At 26.4% G+C, this 27,191-nt stretch overlaps 1 protein-coding gene across 7 annotated transcripts in view; it reads right to left on the bottom strand.

The window, feature by feature from the left end:
• Positions 1-51: 51 nt before the first annotated feature.
• LOC107064404 (dystrobrevin beta) overlaps positions 52-27,191 on the bottom strand; it is a 28,264-nt gene continuing 1,124 nt past the window's right edge. For 2 of the 7 annotated variants that reach the window (XM_089172488.1, XM_089172487.1), the window contains 16 exons: positions 19,119-19,286; positions 17,435-17,651; positions 17,157-17,239; positions 16,654-16,805; positions 16,467-16,575; positions 16,213-16,379; positions 15,998-16,125; positions 15,753-15,851; positions 15,475-15,556; positions 14,904-14,942; positions 14,654-14,772; positions 14,136-14,301; positions 13,674-14,053; positions 10,312-10,457; positions 6,696-6,752; positions 52-4,944 (listed from right to left, as the gene is read on the bottom strand). In XM_089172488.1, the coding sequence (XP_089028614.1) occupies positions 4,676-4,944; positions 6,696-6,752; positions 10,312-10,457; positions 13,674-14,053; positions 14,136-14,301; positions 14,654-14,772; positions 14,904-14,942; positions 15,475-15,556; positions 15,753-15,851; positions 15,998-16,125; positions 16,213-16,379; positions 16,467-16,575; positions 16,654-16,805; positions 17,157-17,239; positions 17,435-17,651; positions 19,119-19,278 (2,373 nt within the window). In that variant the 5' untranslated portion in view covers positions 19,279-19,286 and the 3' untranslated portion in view covers positions 52-4,675. Of the gene's footprint in view, positions 4,945-6,695; positions 6,753-9,095; positions 9,567-10,311; positions 10,458-13,673; positions 14,054-14,135; positions 14,302-14,653; positions 14,773-14,903; positions 14,943-15,474; positions 15,557-15,752; positions 15,852-15,997; positions 16,126-16,212; positions 16,380-16,466; positions 16,576-16,653; positions 16,806-17,156; positions 17,240-17,434; positions 17,652-19,118; positions 19,287-27,191 lie in introns of those variants that run through there. The other 5 variants (XM_089172491.1, XM_089172489.1, XM_089172490.1 and 2 more) reach the window with 5 other exon arrangements.

Here is a 27,191-nt window from a genome sequence, read left to right as displayed (position 1 = left end):
ACAAATTAATTAACACAAAGAGTGGGCTATGAAAAATTGATTGATACCAAATTTTCTTGACTATCCCTTCATCTTGTTTTTGTTTTTTTATTTTTATTTTTTTTTTTTATTCAATACTCGAATCGTGTAGTTGCTACATAGAATTTGTTTATTTGTTTTTCTTTTTATTTATTTATTTTTTTTTGTTCTTTCATTTTGTTTTGTTTTTTTTTATTTTTCTCATATTCGTATAGACAAACAAGTGTGTATAGGAAAATGATGCACATACACATTATACGAGTATGCATAAATTATTTTTTTGCACGTAGATTGTAATTATACATATTTTTGTGTATGAATTTGTTCAGAGTACATTTACGTATACATGCAAACATATACACTCACATATATACATGTTTTAGCATTGCAAAATAAAATATTAGTGTGGAAAGTGTTGGAAAAATTTTTGATTCAATAAGGATGCCGAAAATTCTAACAAACTTGGAAGCCATGTTTTGGAAAAATGTAAATTCAAGATGGATGCCGAAAATTCTAACAAATTTGGAAACCATTGATATTTAAATAGAATAAAATTATAAATAATTGACACATACATACACACACCCACATACATACATGTTTTAGCATTGCAATATAAAATAGAAATTTGAAAATTTCAGATTCAAGATGGATGCCAAAAATTCTAACAAATTTGAAAACCATTGATATTTAAATGTAACAAAATGATAAATAATTGACACATAGAAACATACATACGCCTACATACAAACATGTTTTAGCATTGCAATATAAAATAGAAATTTGAAAATTTCAGATTCAAGATGGATGCCAAAAATTCTAACAAATTTGAAAACCATTGATATTTAAATGTAATAAAATTATAAATAATCTACACATAGAAACATATATATCCACATACATAAATTGTTTTAACATTGCAATAGAAAATAGAAATTTGAAATTTCAGATTCAAGATGGATGCCAAAAATTCTAACAAATTTTGAAACCATTGATATTTAAATAGAATAAAATTATAAATAATTGACACATACATAAACACACCCACATTAATGCATGTTTTAGCATTGCAATAGAAAATAGAAATTTGAAAATTTCAGATTCAAGATGGATGCCAAAAATTCTAACAAATTTGAAAACCATTGATATTTAAATGTAACAAAATGATAAATAATTGACCCATAGAAACATATTCACCCATATACATAAATTGTTTTAGCATTACAATATAAAATAGAAATTTGAAAATTTCAGATTCAAGATGGATGCCGAAAATTCTAACAAATTTGAAAACCATTGATGTTTGAATGCAACAAAATGGTAAATAGTTTTAATATATTAATTATATAAAATAATAAATGTAATATATTAATAATTAATTAAATAAAGTTCCTGATTATATTTGTATGGTTGTGTAAATGTTATACATGTACACGTAATTGTACTCTGTATTTATATTACGAAATGTGCAGACGCTGAATTTCTACTTACATAATTGTTGAAAATCTTTCAATAAATAAACGATAAGCATTGTTGAACTGTTGTTAGATTGTCTAGTATGAGATTTATAGATGGAAAATACATATTTGTTAATTGTTCAGTAAGTAGACGCAATTTAATTGTAAGATAAATTAGTTCAGCAAATTTCAAAAAAAAAAAAATAAAAAAATAAACAAGGGGGTTTAATAATATTTTATATACAGAGGAAAATGATCGTCACACATTTCTTTTGCAAATATGTTCTCTCGCATAAAACCATTTGCTTACTTTCCTTCGCATGACTAATCTCCGTCAGAGTATTTGTTGTTTTTTTTTATTTAACGATCAAAATTAATCAAATATTTTGCGAATAACTTTTAGTAAAAAATTGTCTTTTCTCTTCTTTTTTTTTTATTTTTTTATTTACATACGATAAGAAATATGTAATTTTAACGATTTAATATCTCGAAGTAGTATTGGATCATAAATTGTTCAATTAAGTTTTATAAACTAATAAATGTTAATTAATAATAAATTTTAAATCTAATTTTTTATTCGAATATAATTTTTTGTTTGTTTTTTTAACTCATTAACTGGCAGCTATAAAAGTAGTGGTGTGTGTGCTGCAATTTTAGATTATATTACAAACGTATTTATATTTTTAAGTTTTTTAAGGTTATGTGAGTCAAGAATTATTAAAAAAGGATGAATACAAAATTAATATGATGTAAAAAAACATTAATTAATAATTATTGTAAATGCAATTACAATATTTTATCTAAGTAACTTAATATATTATTATATGTTGTTAATAATTATATCTTGAAATCTAGAGCAAGAAGTTTTCAATATGTCTGCCAGTCACAGGGTTAAGAATTGATTTTTTAAATTCTTCGTTGTAGATGGAATTTAATTAATTGTTTTATTATTATTATTATTATTATTATTAAACAATTCATTTCAAACAATTCAATGTACATTGATCAATGCAATTTTAAAAAGAATTTTTATTATGATAACATAACCTAATAATTTATGATCCATTAACTTGAAGATAAATTTTGTCATCGATTAAGAAGCGAATGAATTCGTAGTGTGTAAAGTATGTGAACTTTGACCTTTTGTTTTTTCTATATTTATATATTTATATATATATATATAACTATCTATATCTTGAAATATTATAGCGAAGCTTTTTAAACGTATTCTCGATTAAAAATCGATTCCCAAGTATCTATGTATTTTTTGTATGTATAGATAATTATGTGAAATTTTAACTGGTATGAAGGTATAAAAAAATTACACAGTCCTTTTTAGTATGCATATATCGCAAAGCTTTCAAAAGATTCTTCTTTTCTTTTACGGATTTTATAAAAGATTTGTTCTTTTTCGTTTTTTTTTATTTTATTTTTTTTTTTTTATTACATTTAATTATCAATCATCATCAATCATCATCATCATCATCATCTTCATTTGTTTTTGTTTTAATTTGTTTTCATTTCACCGTAAACGAATATTTTCGATAATACCATGGACTTTCGGTGTAACATTATTATTATTATTATTATTATTATTATTATTATTTTTTTTTTTATTAAATTGCGTACACGTGTATTTTTTATTTTTATTTTTCCTCCATTTTGTATTAGACATAAATGCAAGGCTGAGAAAGTAAAAAATGGCGAGAATGGTAAAAAAAAGCTTCCATGTTGTTTTTTTTTTTCATCTGCTCGTACTCATTTTCTGTTCTTCTTTTGTTTTTTTTATAAGAAATGTTACTTTTACATTGACACAACAAAATAATAATTAAAAGCAGAATGTATATAGTGTTCTGCAACTTTGTGCGATTTTTTCCTAAAAACTATTATTTACTAAACTTTGTAAAAATTTAAATGCAAGTTGTTTCCACTGAAAAATATTAAAGGGGACCTAAAAATAATGTCGCAAAATACGTATACGTCCATTTTTATATTATAAATTTAATTTAAATTTGATATTAAAAATTTGCATTACTAAATGAAAAAGATTTTTATGATAACTATGGACGGTAGAGGTAAGGAGTAACATCTCTTATGGGAGAAAATGTGAAAAAGTGTCCAGCGTTTTCTATAAATAATAGTTCAAAAACCTTCCAGAATGGCGCTGGTGTAGACAGAAGGTATGGTATGAATGTAGCAATTGTAAACGAATTGAAGTATGCCGAGTTATGCAATAATGTAGTAAATATAACCTTAAAGATTTATTATGAGAAAACGTGTAGCTAGAGTGATTTTATTTCGTGAACTGTGGGAAATACATGGACACAATACACATTTGAACAATGTGTAAAACAATGTGTAAAACAATGTGTAAAACAATGTGTATTGTGTCCATGTATTTCTCCGCGGCGCGTGGTGGGGGTATTATTTCTGCGCGGCGCGTGGTGGGGGTATTATTTCTCCGCGGCGTATGGTGGGGGTATTATTTCTCCGCGGCGCGTGGTGGGGGTATTATTTCTCCGCGGTGCGTGGTGGGGGTATTATTTCTCCGCGGTGCGTGGTGGGGGTATTATTTCTCCGCGGTGCGTGGTGGGGGTATTATTTCTCCTCTGTCGCACAGCTAACCTCGGCTTCCCTCGGCTTCTTTCGGTTTCCCGACACACCGACACGTAACATTTCGTTGTGTGCGAGGCATGCTGGGCTCGAGGGAAGGGGTAGAAATGTTCCGCGATCTGACTTCACTGCTATGGCGCCACCCTAATTGAATGAATTTCGACGGACACTTTTCATATACAGAGATGTTACTCCTTACCTCTACCCTCCATAATGATAACAAGGGTTCTTTGGAATTTAAGGTTAGAAAAGCGACATTACTTTCCGGTCCACCTAACATATATAAAAACATAAAAAAATAAAAAAATAATAAACTATAAATTGATTATTCATATTCCATCATTCAAATGTATATGTCATTTAACGATTAACATTAATAAAATTGAAATATTAAATCTATCATTTGTTTCTAACCTAAAAACTTGAAAAATAATCAAAATTGTTGTTGCAGTTTATCGATCCTGAATATTTCATTATTATTATTATTATTTTCTTCATCTTCTTCATCTTCTTTTTCTTCATTTTTTTTTTATTCTATTCCTTTCTTGTACCCCCTACTACCCTCTTGAAAACGTTAATTTTGGAATTTATCGATTAACCCATCTTTTCACGGCCTCCGACCAGTCAGTTTCATTGTCATCTTCCTTTCCACCCTCTGCTTCTTCCCTGTCACCTCTTTCTTGTTCCTGTTCGTTCAACGAAGTTGCTGAAGTACGTTCAGTTTGTGATATATTAACATTCCTCGCTCTCAATTCAGCGAGAAAATCATTTTCTTGTTGATAACGACGTTGAAGTTCTTCGCGCCAAGAATTTCCACCGCCGCTGCTGTCATCGCCATCTTCACCGGCCTCGAAATCTGAAAACAATAATAAACATTTTAAACTATCATACATCTTTTATCAATAAAACAATTTAATTGACTTTCTGGGTCTTTATTTTTTGGTCTGAAGTATTGATTTTTTATTTGTAATCACTTGCATGTACGTTTGGAAATAAAAAAAGAAAGAAAATTAAAGAAAATAATATAAATAAATGTATTATAATGTTATTTAATAACTATGAATAAGAATTAACAAAAGTGACGTTGTTGAACACGAAAGATTAAAATTATCAGTCTTGTAGATGACTGTACAAACTGTAACTCTGTACAAACACGTTTAATTGTAAATATAAAATGAATGTACTTTTGTTTTTGAATTTTTTACAAAAAGTTTTTTCAATATTTTATTTTTATAATATTTTGTAATATTGAGTTGCTCGTAATGATGGTTTTGTCAAATTATAAATTTTATATTCTGTATTGAGATCTCTGTCAGGGACGTGGCGTAGCAATTCGACCTATCTGCTCTAATTTTGAATTTAGCCACCAGATAGCGTATTCAAGTGCTAGAGATCCCACCACGTGGCGTAGGAATTTGAACTATCTACTGTAATTTTGAATTTAGCCACCAGATAGCGTATTCAAGTGCTAGAGATCCCACCACGTGGCGTAGCAATTCGATCTATCTACTGTAATTTTGAATTTAGCCACCAGATAGCGTATTCGAGTGCTAGAGATCCCACCACGTGAAGTAGGAATTCGATCTGTCTACTGTAATTTTGAATTTAGCCACCAGATAGCGTATTCAAGTGCTAGAGATCCCACCACGTGGCGTAGGAATTCGAACTATCTACTGTAATTTTGAATTTAGCCACCAGATAGCGTATTCGAGTGCTAGAGATCCCACCACGTGAAGTAGGAATTCGATCTGTCTACTGTAATTTTGAATTTAGCCACCAGATAGCGTATTCAAGTGCTAGAGATCCCAACATACATATATTTCATTTTGAACGATACTACGTTAGTCATTGATAACCCATATAACCTCACTCGCTAACTACCGATGTGTTAACCTAATTTTAATATAATTAATATAATTATATAATATACATAGAATTAATAATAATATATTATATATTAAATTACTATTATTATTATTTATATATTATATTTCATATACTATTTTATTATAATTATATTTTTATTCTATATAGAAAATATAATTTAAATAATAACTTATATTTTTAATTAGTAATTTTAATTATATTTTTATTAGTAATTTAGTAGTAATAATAAATATTTTTATATAGAATAAAAATATAAAATAAATAAATATATTTATCTATAGAAATAATATAATATTTATAATAATAATAATAATAATAATAATATATATGTAGAAATAAAAATTACTGTTGAATTAATTTGATATTTTATTTTTAAATGGCACGTGTTTTACGAGCAACCCGATATTATATTTAAAGTTTCCTCTAGAGATAATATTAGATAAAAAGCCAATCAAAAACAAAACAAAATAATAACAAGATCGTGTATGTACGAGCCTGTTGCTATGTCTGTCCTCTCGAAACTGTTATTGATATACTGTTATGAGAATAAATGCGATAAAAAGAAGAAAGAAATATGAGAATATAACTGAAGGTCGTTACGCTCGAGACAATAACACACATCTACAGTTTTATTTATTATATAAATATACCTATATATATATATAGATATATACGCGAGGTAATCTGCAAGAGTTCTCTCTCCAAACGTAAACAACTTACCTAGCGGTTTTCTGAGAAAACGTCCCGAGTTGTGAGAATGGTCCTCCTGGTCTGAGTCTGCAAGCCACCAGGACACATTCACAGGGGGTGCATCACACACATTCCACAACACGTCTAGAGTGTTATTCTGTATATTTTTAGCACGTCCGACTGTCACTCGAGATAGTCGTAGAGTAGTCGTCCACGTATATTTGTATTATTATTATTTTTTTTTTTTTTTTTTTAATCGTCCAACGTCACAGTCCAGTTTTTTTGTTTATCAAAAAAAAAAAAAAAAATAAAAGAAATAAATAAAAAAATAAGACAAAAGTTTATCTCCTCTCTATACGTAAATAAAAAAAATTGTTATATATTCGTAAATCGCGTGATTTGTTTTGTTCTCTGTACTGCGGTAAAATTTCTTTATTTTTTTTTTGAAGAAGAAGAACAATTAAATCAACAAAATAATATAAAAAAGATGAAAATAATGTTGAAATCGTACGATAGTTAATTTTTGTTTTTGTTTTTAATTAATAGTCTTTGCGTGTAGTGTAGTCTGTGCTACAACTAGACTAATGTTTTCTAAAAAACTATTCTAAGTTTATAAAAATATGAATGAATGTCAATGTATTAACTAACAGGCAAATATACAGAGAAGAAATAGAAAGAGATAGATAGATAGATAGATAGATAGAGAGAGATAGAGAGAGATAGATAGAAAGATAGATAGATAGATAGAAAGATAGTGATTTGAGTAATATTTACATTAAATAGAAATTGTAGTATAGTATAGTAACTATGTTCAAACTTAGAAAAGCAGCATGTATAATATGTATAACGTGTTTTGGTTGGGCAGTCCAGTGTGTAAAAAGGTTTTTTTTTTTTGTATTAGCTGTAAAAATGAATGTTTTCCATGGTATTTGACTAATATATTTATATATATATATTAGGTTGGTAAGTAAGTAATTGGTGATATTAAAAAGCCACCTATCGACAAAATTTGCAATTATTTACTTCCTAACCTAATATATTTGATTCAACCTGTTATATTGTCATGATGATTGCATATTTTAAATTAACTTGATGCTATTTTTGTATTATATTACTGTATATATATATATATAGTATTATATTATTTTGTACTGTATTATTTTTATGTACATGTATTTTTGTATAAATTGATTGTAATTGTAAAATTCATATTTTACTAAATTAAAATTTAATAAATAGTTAATAATAAAAATATTAATAATAATATAATAATATTAATATAATTTTAATAATAATTAAATAATAGTTTTAAAAATTGAGTTAAACTAAAATTAAATTTATTCAAAATTTAGTTGCTAAACAAATAGAGTGTACACATTTTAAATATTAATTAATAGTAATTACTAATATTATTAATTAATTATTATTTAATATTATTATTATTAATTAATATTATTTAATAATATTATATATATAAAATATGTATACAGTAGCATCAAATTGATTTCATTTGTCATCATTCTTGTCGTATAATCAATTTTTATCTGAAATCTAGAAATAATAATAATAAAAAAAAAAAGAAACAAATATTGCAATTGTTTAAATAAAATGTTATCTAGATTTCAGAGATTGAAATGAAAAATGATAATAAAATCTACTATTTGTAGCAAGGTGTTAATTAAATAATTGAAAAATCTAACAGAGTGGCTTTGTCATAATACTTACACGATTTTCACATTAGCAGAAGAAACCCGAGCAACATTGTTTATTTATTTAATATTTATACAAATATCATCATTTTTTTCTAGAACTTATTATTTGAAAAAAAAAAAAAAAACAAAACAAAGAAAAAACCCCTAAAAAATTCTTAATGGCACTTTACATGCTGTAGTAATAGCATTTGAAATTTTTTACTGTAAATATATTTTTTACTGTAAATATATTTTTTACTGTAAATATATTTTTTACTGTAAATATATTTTTTACTATAAATATATTTTTACTGTAAATATATTTTTTACTGTAAATATTTCTTACTGTAAATATATTTTTACTGTAAATTTGTTTATCAAATATGTTATATATTTATATAACATCATGTCTAGTATATATATATATATATATTTACAATATTATTTATATTATTTTATTTATAAAATTAATAAATGACAAAAGTAATCGTTTCATTCCTAAATTCTTTTCCGTTCACCTTTCTTCTTTATTTTTTTAATTTTTTTTATTTTATTTTATTTTAAATAATATGAAAACTATAAAAACACTATTAACACAAAAAATATTTCTTTTTTTATTTTTATTCTATTTAATTATATTTAAATTAGTTTTTATCTTGAAAACATATTAAAAGATATAAATTTAATTTAAATAGTCATAATCAAGTTTTTTAAATAATTATAATATTTTTAATAATAATAATAATAATAATAATAATAATAATAATAATAATAATGACAAATAAAAAAAGAAAAATAAACTTGTTTTATAAATGGCTCACCTGATGTTACGTACTCATCCAAAAGAGTTTTCAACACATTGTACATTCGCAAGAGAGAGAGAGAGAGAGAGAGAGAGAAGAGAAAGAGAGAGAGAGAGAGAGAGAGAGAGAAAGAGAGAGAAAGAAAGAGATAGATATACATAGGATGTATATAGAAAAAGAGTAAATTGAAAATTTCAAATGATAAAATACTCATTATTACCGTCCCTCTAATAATAATAATAAAATTGTTTATAAGACTCATGCTGGTTGCTTCAGAAAGACGAGCGTGTCGTAGAATCTTTTATTTTTTTTTTTTTATTTTCTTTTTGTTTTTTAAACAGAATTCTTCCCCTTTTTTTCCATTTTCTTATTTATTTCATGACGTTTATTACAGACAAACGATTATTCTGAAAAATTTGCAAAAAAAACAAACAAATATATGAACCAATAGACAAAATATAATATAACAATAATATTAATGATAATAATAATTATTATTTTAATTAAGTAATTAAAAAATTAGGAAACTTAATTAAAAAAAAAATTTTAATAAAAAAGTTGACATAAAAAAAAAAAACAAAAAAAAAATGAAGGATAAACTCACTATTACTCTCTCTCAAAGTTATGAACAAATAATTGATCTAATCTTATATATATATAATATATTTATATACATATATATATAATATAATATATAATATAATATAATATACTATATATATATATATATATATAGCAATTCAAGCAGCGCCGAATTAGCACACCGCAGATTTAAGTGGCAACTCGAATGGCGCCGATACGGCGCCCGACTGATTTCAAATTTGTTATTGCTCTATCTACTTATTTATTATATATATATATACATAAATAAAATATAAATATATTATATTATACATATATATATATATATATATATATATATATATATATATATATATATATATATATGTATATAAATATATATTGAAATTTGAAACGAACTCTTTTGCATATAATAGAATTGAAGTGCCATTTGTTAAACTACCAACAACAACAAAAAAATATTAAAAAAAAAAAATAAAAATAGTGTATATATATTTCATTCGTTCTTATAAGATTTAAAGTTCGCAATAAAATTTGTTTGTCGCATTACATTTTGTTCAATAAACATACCTGAATTTAATTCCCTGACCAAGGTTGACATCGCATTGGTAACACTGTCGGCAGCTACCAACAGATCGTTCCTTAATGATCGGCCCAAACTATTATTCGCACTGCTTGAACCGCTTCCTGGCAGGCTGTTTGTCCTGAACGCAGACCTGATATCGAAAATCTCTATTTTCTTTGCGCAAAGCCACTTTAAACAGCAACAAAAAATTTCAAACGTCTAACATAAGTTGCAAACATGCTGCATTTTTGTTTCATATGACTCATAATATTTTGTATCAAGCATTAATTAACCCTTTGTACTCGAGTGGCGCCGAATTAGCGCCAGGCAAATTTAAATGGCAACTCGAGCGGCGCTAATACGGAGCCTGGCAGATTTAAGTGGAAAGTCGAGAGGCGCTGATACGGCGCCCAGTGGCTAATTTCAAATCTTTTGCTACTCAATCTGCTTATTTACGATGTGTGATAAGATATTTCTTTTCAAGTTAATACTTAAAGGGTTGAAAAGGGACTGTAAGGTTTACTCTGATTATAATACATCTGAAAATAGGCTGGAAGTAACATATTATTGTGATTAGTGTCCTGATAAACACCTAGGATTCATTTTGGGTATTGTTTTACGAAATTTCATTAAAAAAACTAATTACAGATTATAATATTTCTACAAATTTGATTGTTTTTTTATCTAAAAATAAATAAATTGATGAAATTTGATTATTTGTATTGGGATCTCTAGCACTTGAATACGCTATCTGGTGGCTAAATTCAAAATTAGAGTAGATAGGTCGAATTGTTACGCCACGTGGTGGGATCTCTAACACTTGAATACGCTATCTGGTGGCTAAATTCAAAATTAGAGTAGATAGGTCGAATTGTTACGCCACGCATCTGCCAGAGATCTTAATACGTTTGTTTGTTTTATAAATTACTTTAAATTACATGTCAAATGTTTTTTTTCTAATATGGCCGAAATCGTCTCGAGTGCAAAGGGTTAATTTATAATTATCAAAATTTTAATCTATTTTTAATATAAAATTCGTTTTTTTTTTTACTTTTGAATGTATATATATATATGTATACTTTTATATAATTCATAATTTTATGTGCTATTTTCCCTGATTATATTTTTTTTAATAATGAGAAACAAAAAATGTAATAATAAATGAAATGGCAGATTAAAGCACATTATCGATTAATAATTAATCAAAAAAACGTGTCACAAAATATATATAAACAAATGAACGAAATTTGATGAACATGCAATATCTTAGTGTTTATTATTCATGAATTAAATCATTTCCTAACCTATAATAATCGTATTTCATTTATCTATTTAACTATGTTCATGTATAACCTAACTTTTTATAATTTATGTAAATACAAATTTGATTTTTTGCAATATTAGTAACTTTAGTTTTTTTTATCTAATATTTATCTGGTTTTTATATACTTAACCTAAAAATTTATAAATCTAGTTTATCCTTTTTGCAAAAAAAAAAAAACAAAAATAATTAACCAATTTTTTATTTATTTTTATATTTTGTAATTTTATATTGTTCTCCATTTATTTCTTTTGCAAAAAACAAAATAATTAACTAATTTTTTATTTATTTTTATATTTTGTAATTTTATATTGTTCTCCATTTATTTCTTTTGCAAAAAACAAAATAATTAACTAATTTTTTATTTATTTTTATATTTTGTAATTTTATATTGTTCTCCATTTATTTCTTTTGCAAAAAACAAAAGTATAATTAACTAATTTTTTATTTATATTTTTATTTTAATCACTGTTAAACCTATTTACAGGTACGCACGCATACACACACTTGATATTTTAACGATACAAGTCTTTTTTTTTTGTTTCCTATTGCAACCATTTTGTTTTTTTAACCACAATGCGTTATTTACACGTAAATTTGTATATCACTCTAACTCAATTACGGAAATTAAAATGATACTAATAATTTTTCTTTTTTTTTTTTTTTCTAATAATATACGGTTAAAAAATTACACAAATATTCTAACCTACAATATCTTTTCGTAGATTTTATTTTTTAACTGTAGTTAAACGACTATAATAACGGGAATTGGTATAAAAGTGTTGTTGTCATAAAGCATTGCAAAAATAAAACAAGCGTGAGGAAACAACGAAGCATTTTCTTTTCTTTTCTTTTCTTTTCTTTTTTTTTCTAATCATAAATTGTTAAAATAATAATAAACAGTGTGCATAAAATTTACTCAATCATATTTTTGAAAAAACATGTACTTTTTAGGCATGAAGCTAGTACAAAAATTGTCATTGCTACTAGCTCATTTGAAAAATGACAAATATCATTGATAACATTTTTAAAACATGCAACAAAAATATAATAATAATAATTATTATTATTATTATATTTTTCAAACATTTGTTTATCCTGCTTATAGCCAGAATATCAAAATATCAAAATGTAACATATTCCATAATTATAAATTTATTTTAAAACAAATATGAACAAATCAATGTCTTTCTTAACATTTTAATTTGTTTGTTGACTTTTTTTTAATTTAAATAATCATAGTCCTGGCTATAAACAATATTTACGTGCTGTTACATGAAAAAAAATTCATTCACTGTGCAACATATGTTTTTTTCCTTTTTTTTTATAAACTACAATCGTTTGTAACCTAAAAAAATTCGACTACATAAAATGATGAGAGTGGGGGAGGGGGTAAAAAAAAAAAAGAAAGATAATTAACAAAATTCGTGTAAAATTAAAAGTAATACATATTACTGTATATGTACAGTCACACTAAGGTGGGGGTAAATAAATGAGATACCTAAAAAGGTATGTAATACATAATAATCAAAGTATGTACATAGAAAATGAAAAGATCATTTGTGATAAATATTACGCGAAATTAATTTTTATTTCTTTTTTTTGCTTTCAAACATCTTTGAAAAAAAAAAGAAGTAAAGAAAAAGAAAACAAATTGAAATAATATGAAAACAAACAAACAAACATAAAACATATATATATACGAAGAAAGATGTAAGAATAGTTAAGGAAATTTTGTAAACATAATTTGTAAATTCAGTAAATTCTCAAAATAACACTTCAAATGTTATATCTTTCATTGAAATAACATTTGTTTAATTTAATAATCATTTCCCAACATATTCTCATAATACTTTCTCGTATTTCGTCGTTGTATTATTTCTTTTTTTAAATTGAAAACATTTTTCTTTTACTTTCAGTGCAATTATATTAGGTTAGGAAGTAAATGATTGCAGATTTTGCCGATAGATGGCTTTTTAAACTCTGCAATGACTTAGTTACCAACCTAATAATAATATCATACGATTTTTGTACATGCCACCCTACCTTACGTCGCCTCCAACACACGAAAGACTATCTGGAATAGGATTCTGAATTGTCCCAAGCATAGCACTGCCCGCCATGTTTGGTACAGATGTCGTTGGTACAGAAGTCTGGTAGCTTTGTGAAATTTGATTTTGTGAATTTTGTTGTTGCTGTTGTTGTTGCTGCTGTTGCTGTTGTTGTTGCTGCTGTTGTTGTTGTTGTTGTTGTTGTTGTTGTTGTGGTTGTTGCTGTTGCTGTTGCTGTTGGGGAGTAGTTGACAATGTTCCACCAGGTGTTGCTGGGGCTGATCTGCTACTTGTCACTGTACCAGGTGGTAAAGGAGGTGATTTTGTACTCCTCGGTGAACTGTTTGGCGTTGATCTAGGAGACGCTTGATGATTCTACAACAAAATGTTCAAAATCTAACCTAACGTCCAGTTTTTGAGTCTCAGGAAGAAATTCTTGGAAATGTTGAATGCATACCTTCAACATTTTCATAAGTCCTTCTAATTGAACCATTAATTGTCTCCTGGAATCTTGCAAAGTTGCCAAATGTGTCTCCAATTCGTCCTTCCTTTGTCTCAAAGCTCTCAATTCAGACATTAATGCAGGATTCTCCAATCCTGCAGCTTCTATCTCTTGTTGTCTCCTATAATTTAACAAAATATTGAAAGATATTAGTAAAAAAATGATCGTTTTTAGGTTATCTACTTTGAAATAAGCTATGAAATACGAAGAATACAATTGATATGAATGTGTTAGATGAATCTAAGGCATGAATCGTTTTCACCTTCATATTCATGAATATTCAATTGATTAAATGTAAAGATAGTAAATATATATATTTGATTTTGTTCTAATATTATATGCTTAGCTATGCAACAAAAGAGACATCAAGCTAAACTGAATTTCGTTATAACATGCGTGACTCTAGGATGGTTCGACGGGATGACTTGGAGGTTTAGGCTCGATATAAAGGAAGATAAACGACACAGGTATACCTTAACCTTGCAATTTCTCGCATTATTTCTTTATTCTTCGCTTCTAACTGCGATATAAGTTCACGTTGTGCCCTCGATGCATCCAACGATACCAAATTTGCATCTGACGGTGTTCTACCCTGTATAAAAGAATCAAAAGAAAAGAAAAAAACATCCCATAATTATTAAGATAATTGATAAATAAATGTTAAAGTATAATTCATTTGTAATTTTGTTATTAAATTTGTTTAATAAGAGAAGAAGTACTTACCGATTGGTCAGCTTGTGACATTCTGGACGCTGTACGAGGCTGTCGAAGTTGTTACGAGATCAAAATTAGTTATGATGAATCAGCGGTATTGTTTTAAATCGAATTTGTTAAATTGAATTACGTCGCTGAAAAGTATCTCTCTCTCTCTCTCTCTTTTTTTTGTGCTTTAAAATATTAGGGGGATCGGAAAGTAATGTCAATTTTTATATTTTAATCAAAAACCGATTGATTTTGATCAGTTCTGTATTAAAAATTTGCATACTAGATGAAAAAAAGGTTGTGAATATAACATGGTTGTTTACATTATTGATTAAAAATATAAATTTGTTAGAAATTTTAAGGTTAGAAAGCGACATTACTTTCTGGTCCACTTAATACTTTGGTGTAAAATCAATAAATTATTATAAATACACTTGAATGTTATATTTTGATGTATTGAGGGAGAGAGAATGATGAAAGTATAGAATGAAAGAAACAAATGAATAAAAGAAGAGTAGAATGAAAGAAAAAAAGAAAAAGATGGAGGAACGTATACTACTCGAAAAATGTAAATAAGCGTTAGTAGACTTACCATGGTCCTAGCTTCTTGTGCCAACCTTTGTGCATATCGTGCTATTAATTTATGTTCGTCGTCCAGTCTTGAACTATCCATACTGAACGTTATACCAGAAAAGAAAAAAATAGAGGAACGTAAAAAAAAACTTTGAAGTAAAGCGTGACGACGAAAACGACGAAGACGACGACTAAGACGTTCTTTCTTTTCATATTATGCAAAAATCTCGTAATAGAAAAAAGCAAATATAAAAAGGTGAATGAATGAACTAAGAAACACCTTTTCTCAGTTCTTACCTTCTCAAGGTTGATCGGCTATCCATGGATCCGGAATCGAACGGTGCCATGAAACCTGGATCTGGAAAACCGTTGTGAGATGGTAAAGGCGACGGTGGGCTGCAACGCAGTTAATTCATTCCAATTGCAACACATTATATATATAACACCACCGTCTAAGTTATTCGACTTAATTCTACGTTTTAAATGTTCCCTCTTTTTTTTCTTGTTTTGCTTTTTTTTTTTTTTTTTTAACAGAAACTCACACTATGTGCGACAAGTCCAATGTTTTTTCCGGTTGTTCAGGAAATCTTGGTATATTGTTCTTTCCTTTTTCCGGAACGCATCTGAAGCTTTTGCGCAACGAATGGCCAATTTGTTTACTCGGTGATTTCTATCCATTCAAAATGATCATCGTTTAATAAAATTAAGATTTTTATCGTACAAAGTAAAATATTCAAATAAAGATGAATTTACGTACAAAACTACTGTACTCTCTTGTCTCGTGATCGTTGTTGTGTGTCCCAGAAACTTTACCACGCCAGAAACAATCCTGACATAGTTGATAAGAATGACACTTTTGACATCTGTATCGGAAACCGGTGAAGTTTTCCTTGTGACAGGCATCGCACATGATTGGATGAGCCACTAAAAATGTCAAATAAAAATGAATCTAGTATTACATTGAAAATAGAATAATATTGAAGATGAAAAAAATAAACAAATTCTACCAACCAGTTTCAACGGCAGCCATTCTGTGATATAACGGGAGCCAGATCAAACAGTGAGGACCGGGATCGGACATCAGAGTATCCAGAAAATCATTAACCGTTACTTTTGAATTCTAAAATGAAATGAAATCAATTAGTGACAGACACCTGTCTAAAAAAAGAAAGAAAAAATCTGTAAAAATAAAACTTACAGGAGGAAAAATGGTATTTGCTAAACCCTCCGAATATCCAAAAGATGGTGACTCGTATACTGCTGCAGTCAATGCTAAAACTTCTTTCAAATAATCAGCAAACCTCCAATGTATCATGTGTCCATTACCGTCAGATATTTGTGAAAATATATCTGAATTAAACAAAGATAAGATATTTAAAGTTATTATTAAATAATTATTAATTCTTTGAGATAGGTTATGTTTCATTTTTTTATATTACAAAAATAATTAATTTTTTAAGATTAAAGAGAGGTTAGATTGAAAAGTTAAATTAGAATTGATATTTTCTGATTAGAATATTTATTTTATAAATTGCATATATTTCACTTTTATTTATTTATTTATTTATTAAAAATATTTAATTTTTACCTATTTAATTATTTAAAATATTTAACTTTTATTTATTTATTTTATAAAAATATTTAATTTGTATTAATTTATTTTTTTGTATCAAAATGAAAAAAATGAAAAAAATGACTCACATCGAAATTTGTCCATGAGTTTTCCAGCGCACAAAGTGGCCAATGCCACCTTCACCGAAAACACGGATATCTTATTATTTTCCCTGCAAAGAAAACAGAAAAAAAGAAGAAAAAGAAGAAAAAGAAGAAAGAAAGAAAGAAAGTGTTGTATGAAAGAATGAGAGATTTGGGGAGTTGGGCTTATTGGGGTGGGGTTGGGTTTGGATTTGGAGTTGGGGTGTTATAAAGTATCATTTCAGATTAAACGAAGCCGCAAGCAATAGTTTTCGTATACATACCCACTGGTATACGCTGCCAAGAGCCAATTCATCAAGAGAGCGGTGGTAGCGTCGACTTTAGCTTGTTGAGACACCGGCACCCTCTTGTTAAGCGCATGAAATAAGGAAGACAGGAGAGTTTCTAGCCTAGATACTCCCAAAGTACTCGACGGCTCTAGAGTATTTAGGCCGTTTTCTCGAAAAGCTTCGATCACATTCCATATGTCTACATTGTGTACTGTAAAAATAGATTACACACACACACACACACACAAATTCAAATATAGATCAAACCACTATAAATTATAACAATAGATTGATGCAAAAAATAACTTGGGTATATCTAAGTACAGGATAGCAAGTTCAATGAAACAACAAATAAATTAAAATAATATGATTTTAATAGTTGAGTATCTATTTTAAATGGTGAACATTAATGTTGAGTATCTATTTTAAATGGTGAACATTAATGTTGAGTACAATTTCAAATGATGAACATCAAAGTAAAGTGTATTGAATTGAAAGAAAAGATATTAAATAAAATAATATGATTTTAATGTTGAATGCAATTTTAAATAATCAACATTAAATCCATTAACAGTAATAACAATAAATTGATGCAAAAAATAAATTGAGTATATCTAAGTACAGGATAGCAAGTTCAATGAAACAACAAATAAATTAAAATAATATGATTTTAATAGTTGAGTATCTATTTTAAATGGTGAACATTAATGTTGAGTACAATTTCAAATGATGAACATCAAAGTAAAGTGTATTGAATTGAAAGAAAAGATATAAAATAAAATAATATGATTTTAATGTTGAATACAATTTTAAATAATCAACATTAAATCAATTAACAATAATAACAGTAAATTGATGCAAAAAATAACTTGGGTATATCTAAGTACAGGATAGCAAGTTCAATGAACAAAAAATAAATTAAAATAATATGATGTTAATAGTTGAGTATCTATTTTAAATGTTGAACATCAAAGTAAAGTATTTTGAATTGAAAGAAGAAGAAAAAAAATAATTAGTTGATTTTAATGTTCAAGTACAATTGTAAATGATGGGACACCAAAGTAAGGTATATCTACAGTTGAAACAAAAAATAAAATAACACAATATGATTTTAATATTAAGTACAATTTTAAATAATCAACATTAAATCCATTAACAGTAATTGACGAATATACTCGCCATAAAGAAATGATAATATCTTTTGGTATTACAATTTCATGTGAAAAAAAAAATAATTAATTACCATTTGCTATTTAATTCATTTACTTATGGTGATTTTTTTCATAAGTATGTACCTTTAAATTAATATCAGAATAATGAAACGATAATATTAAATATTGTCTTTTCTACATGACGTGTATATTAGTCAATTGCAACTAACTGTTGATTAAGTTGTTCTGTCTTATCTGCAATTTTTCAATTTATATTATACAAATTTATTTTAATACAGTATTCGTAGTGTTAAATAACTAGTACTCTAGTAACTCTACTACTCTAGTATTTTACTAACTAGAATCAAATATAAAATAATACAAATCTCATTTATCTTTTTATCATTTAAAATCATTTTTGAAATCTAATCATTAGAATGGAAATCATTTTTGAAATCTAATCATTTGAAATCATTTAAATATGAATTATGATTATAATATAAATATTAAGAATGTTAAATACTTACGGTGAACTTTCTTTTGAATAAATCTAAGCTTGCAAGCAGTACGATAAGAAGCGAATCGTATACTGTCAAAATTTTGTTGTCTCATTTCTTGTAAAAGCTGCAATCTGCTAGCTTCTCCTGTACTGCTATTGCTCGAACCTCCTGCACCCTCTTCCGCCATTTTCTTTCCTAATAAAAAAAAACAAACAAACAAAAAGAACAAAGAGAATAATAAAGGACAATATAAAAAAAGAAAAAGTAATAAAGAAATTATTCATGAACGATCAAATTGCAACAATTCTCATCGACTTTCTTTCAATTGCTTTTTAAAAATACATATCAACCCTAACCCTCATTCTTCTGATTTATTCTTTCCCTACTCTCTCTCTCTCTCTCTTTCTCTCTCATTCATTTTATAACTGAGTCTGCTTCTCTTATTACTCCCTCGCAATCTTCCATTGCGCTCGAATTATTTTTACAGGCCGACACGAACGAGATACGGATAAGGGTAAAGCTGGAATTGAAAAGTTCTATCATGAGAGAAATTTAAAAAAAAAAAAAAATGAAAGAAAATAAAATAAAGAAAGAGAGATATCAGGACTGTATATATACACACACACATATATATATATATATATATGTGTATTAGGTGAACCAAAAATTAATGTCGCTGTCCTAACCTTAAATTTAAACGAATAAATTTTTAAATAATTAGTTTTTATATTTAATCAATCATATTTATAAAAATAATACACACACATATATATATATATATATTAGGGGTGCCCCGCCATGCGTTGCTGTGACTCACAATCAGTCCGATACACATGTTTTTAAGTCAACGAATTACCTTATACCGCCATCTGTTAGAATCTTATCGAACTAACAGAGATAATCATGATTCATTGTTAATAAACAAATAATTCGCGATAAAATAATATTGCGATTATAAATTGAGATATAAACTATCCTATCTTTCAAGTTGGATAAAACTGCACACTTTGTGCAAAATTTTATTAAAAGTAGTTCAGTAGTTTAGGAGTCCATTGCGAACAAACAACGTGACACATAATTTATATATATTAATGTAAACTATCCTATCTTTCAAGTTGGATCAAACTGCACACTTTGTGCAAAATTTTATTAAAATCGGTTCTATTATAAAAAAAAAAAAACAACAACATTAATTATCTTAATTTTTTACTTTGTAGAGTAAAAAACCCCCACGTATTGGCTTTCGTAGAAGAGACTTATATAAGGAATAATGTATGAAAAGTAAAATATTAAGAGCACGGCTTCGTACTCGTGTATCTCGAACAGTTTAGAAAGAAAAGTAAAGATAAAGGGAACGTGCTTGAAAAGCTTACATTCTTCTCAGTTAGCTTTTTCAAAGAAAGAAAGAAAGAAAGAGACAGAGACAGAGAGAGAGAGAGAGAGAGAGAGACTAGTAGAGTAATAGTCTCGATGATGAATCTCGATGATTAAACGCAAAGTTCTAGCTAGTATTCCTAATCAAAGGAACAGATATATACGCGCCATTAATTAGCTAAAAGGGTGTACAAATAGAGATAGAAAAGAAATCCCTTTTATTTCCATTTACTTTTTATTTTATTTATTTATTTTTTTTTTTTTTTGTAATGTTGTTTTACGTATCATCAATTGGACTATTTTATTGAGACCATTTTATTTTATTTTATTTTTTTTTTTTTGATAATCCACAAACGTGTACCTCGTATATATCCAAACGATCGATAATTCGATTTTCTATTCTATATATGTGTTTGTACATATATATATACTAGCTGTGCCCTGCCATGCGTTGCTGTGGTTCACAACCAGTCAGAATAAACACATGTTTAATTCGAAAATTTCCAATTTTTTTTGAATAAGCTGTAACAATCTAGACCGTTTTGATAAAATATAAATATAAATTACGTGTCAAGTTGTTTGTCCGCAATGGATTCCTAAACTACTGAACCGATTTTAATAAAATTTTGCACACTGTATACAGTTTCATTCAATTTGAAAGATAGGATAATTTATATTAATTTATATAAATTACGTGTCACGTTGTTTGTCCGCAATGGATTCCTAAACTACTGAACCGATTTTAATAAAATTTTCCACCCTGTGTGCAGTTTCATCCAACTTAAAAGATAGGATAGTTTATATCTCAATTTATAATCGCAATATTATTTGTTTATTAACAAAGAGTCATGATTATCTCCGTTAGTTCGATAAGATTCTAACAGATGGTGGTATAAAGTAATTCGTTGCTGATTGTGAGCCACAGCAAAGCATGACGGGGCACTCCTAGTTTATCTATAAAACAATGCTATATTTTGACTCACACGAGCTACAGTAACGTAAAAAATTTATATTATATATTTGTTAGCATTTGATATAATCTTTTTTACTTAATCTTTGAAAAGAGAATATAAAAACAAATAAAATAAAAATAACTAATAACAAAGAAAGAACAAGTGTATTTACAGTAAGTGTTGAGTAATTTGCATTAGAAAAACTTTGATATGAATACGAAATGAGAATAAAAAAGAAATAAATAAATAAATAAATAATGAATGATAGATATAAAAAAAAAAGATTAAAAAAAAACAGATATAAAAGATGATATTATCTCAATAGATGAGATAATCATTGAACGTATCTTTTTTTAACATACAAGAGGAAAATCTTGCTCAAGAAGCAAAGTGCACTTCAAAGCAAGGACACCACTCATCGATTTCTTAGTCATCATAATCCATCGTCATCATTGTCGTCATCGTCATCATAATCATCAATGAATCGTTTTCTTTTCTATCTATTGCGAAAACAACATGGAAAATCGTGATACACATTCCGTTTCTTTTTCTTTCTTTTTATTTTCATTTTCCTTCATCTTTGGAAAAGTTATACAATAAAAAAAAAAAAAAAGAAATGAATGAACAAGAACTCATCCAATCGGGGAAATATAAATTGCACGAGTGACGGCACAAAAAAAAAAAAAAAGAAAAATATTGAAATGAACTGTAAGTAAGTTTTAAACGCGTCCACTCGAACGTTTAATGTAAAAACAAGGAATTATTATTTTTCTTTTTTTTTATAACAGTTTAATCTATGTATTTATTTATACGTATATATATATATAGTGTATAAATATATTGAATTGTTACGTGGAAAGACGTACGTGATGATTAATATTGTGATTATGTAATATTATTCTTTTTTAATCTGAAAATCAATTGAAGATAAAATAAATTTGTAGAAAATGGTAATAGTTAGAATATTTAAAATTGTATAGGAAAATATTTAAACGATTTTGTGAAATAATTGTTGGTATATGTATTATAAAAATATTATTGTAATTGATTATAATTTGATTTATTAATTTATAGTATAATATTATTATTATTATTATTATAAATTTTTAATTGTCCTAAAAGTTTCTTTCTTTTTTTCTAAAACTTTTGCATACATATTGTAATATTTTTTTTTTTATGTAGTTTATAAAATTATTATACAATTTATGGAACAAGTTAATAGAATAAAATGAATTGTATGTTATTCACATAAGTAAAATAATATAAAGGAATATAAAACAATGTAAAATGATTTAAAATCATATAAAATAATATACAATAATATAAAATGGTATAAAATAATATAAAATAATATTAAATAGTATAAAATAATATGAGATAATATAAAATGGTATATAATATTAAAAAATGATATAAAATGATATAAAACAATATAAAATAATATGAAACAATGTAAAATGATTTAAAGTCATATAAAATAATATAAAATAATATAAAATAATATAAAATAATATTAAATGGTATAAAATAATATGAAATAATATAAAATGATATGTGTAATATTAAAAAATGATATAAAATGTTATAAAACAATATAAAATAATATAAAACAATGTAAAATGATTTAAAGTCATATAAAATAATATAAAATAACATAAAATGATATAAATTAATAAATAATAATATAAAACAATATAAAACAATATAAAATGATATAAAATAATATAAAATAATATGAGATAATATAAAATGGTATATAATATTAAAAAATAATATAAAGTGATATAAAACAATATAAAATAATAGAAAATAATATAAAATGATATAAAATAATAAATAATAATATAAAACAATATAAAACAATATAAAATAACATAAAATGATTTAGAGTCATATAAAATAATATAAAATGATTTAAAATCATATAAAATATTATAAAATCACATAAAATAATATAACATATAACCTATACATAAAATTCTACATAATTATTAAAATGTAACTACAATTATAACTATTAAAAAAAAAAAAGGATGAAAAGAAACTCTCAAGACGACCTAATATTTATAAATTGGCAAAAACTTTTTCTCAAGTAACTTCATAAATACGCGAATAAAATTCTAAGAAAGATACTATGATATAAGTAGCATAGAATTGTACAACACACTGTAGATAAATTAAAAATAATTATCACGATAATTATCAGTGCATTCGTGTTTGTCAAGAGAGAGAGAGAGAGAGAGAGAGAGAGAGAGAGAGAGAAACAAAGAGAGAGAGAGAAAAAAAAATAAAAGAGCTTTCTTAAAATGAGAACGAGGAAAGAAAAGATCGATAACTCTGTTGTCTGGAAACGAATAGAAACGGAGACAGGTGGTCGTCTCATGGACAAAGCAAAGAAACACCATATCTCAATACCATAGACAAATGTCTTCGTCATAGTTGTCATTGTCATTATCATTATCATTTATCTATTATTAATAAATTCAATAATTTCAAATCAAAATCAAAATTGGAATTAGAATCTGAATAATGTCGATTATTAACACACAAATCCATTTGGTTAGATTTCAGTTGGTAACTTTAAAGAATGGAAGGTTAATTATTTATTCTTGGAAAGAGAGAACAAAGTGTTCGATAATTTCTATTCTCTTATTTAGTATCACTTAACTTATATACCATAATGGAAAATTGTTAACGTCTAAGTATTAAATATTTTATTTTATTTTATTTTTGTTTTTGTTTTTTTCCCCCTATATAATCACGCTAAATAATTAACTTATTATTATCACCTTTTTTGGCATATATGTATATATAAATACTAGGGGTGCCCCGCCACGTATTGCTGTGGCTCACAATCAATACGATATACACGTTTTTAAGTCAATTGCAATTATAAATTGAGATATAAACTATCCTATCTTTCAAGTTAGATGAAACTGCAGACAGTGTGCAAAATTTTATTAAAATCGGTTCAGTAGTTTAGGAGTCCATTGCGAACAAACAACGTGACACGTGATTTATATATGTATATATATATATATATATATACATATTTTTTTCAAATTAAACACGTAAACAAGGTTATGTTTCACCAATTAGTAATTATTTATATTTAATTAATATTTTTAATTTAATTTTGAATATTTTAATGATGGTGTCAAAGTTGCAACCATAGTTAGATGCAACTCTATATATTATATATATATATTATTACATTATGTATATTATTATATTATATATATTATATTATATTTAATTTTATTATATATATTTATATAGGTATAAATATTAATCTTTTTGTAAATCAAATTGAAAGAGTAAACATATTTTAAAAATTAAACACGTAAAATAGGTTATGTTTCACCAATTATTTAATATTTACATTTAATTAATATTTTAAATTAAATTTTGAATATATTAATGATGGTGTCAAAGATGCACCCTAAGTTGGATGCAACTCTATACATATATATATATATATATATATATATATATATATATTATTACATTATATATATTATTATATTATATTATATATTTTATATTATATTTTATTTTATTATATATATTTATATATGTGTATATATATTAATCTTTTTATAAATCAAATTAAAGGAGTAAACAAATTTTAAAAATTTAAACACATGAAATAGGTTATGTTTTCCAATTATTTAATATTTACATTTAATTAATATTTTCAAATTAAATTTTGAATATTTTAATGATGCTGTCATCCAAAAATATAACTATATACATCATATATATATATTTATAACCTAAAAATAAAAAATGCACATAATCCGGAATCCTTTGAGAATCCATTTCCATCTCGATTATTCTCAAATACTCGAAAAGTTAAATCTATATATTCCCGTGGGTTTAAACTCTCTTAAAAAAAAAGAAAAGGGGTTGAAAATATCAAAGAGATACTTAATCGTATCGTGGAAAGGGTAAAGAAGAAGGGTGCTAAAGATTCTCTCCCCTCTCATTATTGGAAATAAATGAGCCGCAAAATATGAGAAAAAGATCCCACGATATCGAAGAATGACCTTCTATCTCTCTAACTGTCCTTAAAAGTCTTCCTCTCTTACGTAGATATACGATACGATGGAAAATGGTTTTGTGAAATCAAACGGTTGAACCACCCCTTTACTACTTTCAACCCCCCTCTTTTCCCTTTCCCATTGTCTCAACCACTTTTCTCGTTTCATTAAACGCTAGAAATGTACTCGGAAATTGTACTTTTCAAAACCTCAATTGCACATCTAATTTCTAATATCTTTCATTGTTTAAACACTGCCATGATGAATATTTGAATATTATTTTCCCGCCAAATTTATCTAACTCTAAATATATCAAAAACATTTTGCACAAATCAAAATAGAAATAATGAGATCTAAAAAAAAAGAAAAGAAAAAAAAAAAGAACAAAAAGTACTACTCGATTCAAATCACTCGAGTGAATATACAAGGGGATGGATGGATGGATGGGGGATGAAAGTGGGGAACGGTGAAAAAGGAAGAAGAAAAATAAAGAAATGAACAAAATGAAAAACAAAAAAAAAAGAAGAAGAAGAAGAAGAAGAAATAAAACGATAAGGTGAAGCAGGAAGAAAACGAAGGAACGAGGAACGTGTGCGAGTGGCCAAGTTTGAATCAATACGATAAGTGGGCCAGGTGGGGGCGTATAAGATCGCCCGAGGAGACAGAGGGAACGCTCGGGAATGCGGAACGCATAGTAGAAAACCGTATCGGTTTTGTTGAAAGGAACACGCGAAATGGGATAACCGGCCAAAAGGCGCGGTCAACTTTGGATGCAACCTAGACACCTACATCAAAATAATCCAAATAATATCCAAAATAACAATTAAATATTAATATTTATTCATCGTACAACATAACCTATCTTATATTCATATTATTCAAAATAATTTGACTCGCAATTTAATTTGATTTACAATTGGTTTGAAAAAACAAACCAAATGTTAAGCAACATAAAAAAATGATATTTATTAAATACAAACTTAAGGTAAAATATTTTTTTATTATAAACTATTAAACATTTAAAATAATATCCACTTGTTATACACTTGACGCAAGCAGTTAACCGAAAGAAAATAAATCGTTCAATGCTATGAATGGAACAACAGTTCATTGAACTCACGCTGAAGATCGTTCTCCCTCAGAATAAACTGTAATATTATCGTTGAAATTTAAAGTACAAGAAAAAAAAAAAAAAAAAAAAAAGCAAAGTATCTATAAATCACATTTTAAACTATGGTGTACATAAGTGTGTGTTGTACGTGAGAGAAGAAAACATCGAGAGGAAAACTGATAATCATCTTATTATTCTATGATGTACCATTGTAATAACAGTAATGAAGCTTTGACATATTTACAGAAGGAACAACACCGTTCTCCATCAATTGTCTACTTTCAAACATGATTCATTTATCTGCGTTATTTAGTACACGTGAATTAACTAACAATTAGTTATCCTTTAAGATGTTTCTCATATATATATATATATATATATAGATGTGTACTGTATACACGCATGTATGTGTGTCTGTGTGTGTGTATGTAAATGTTGCGCATGTATTACGAGCAACGACCGCTAAATCATATTAGTAATATGCATAGATAATTCAAACTTAACTGTATTCGACATAAATCATTTTTGAATGTTACAATTTATATTAAAAAAAAAAGAAATACCTTTTGTCTTGAACTGTATAATATATTGTATAATAACTAAATACTGTATATATAAC

This window comes from Polistes dominula, unplaced genomic scaffold (assembly GCF_049000335.1).
Source record: "Polistes dominula isolate Pdom_NZ unplaced genomic scaffold, Pdom_raw_medaka contig_74, whole genome shotgun sequence".
Classification (NCBI taxonomy): domain Eukaryota; kingdom Metazoa; phylum Arthropoda; class Insecta; order Hymenoptera; family Vespidae; genus Polistes; species Polistes dominula.
The sequence above is the reverse complement of the archived record's forward strand: the minus strand, read 5'-3'. Positions and strand labels throughout refer to the sequence as shown.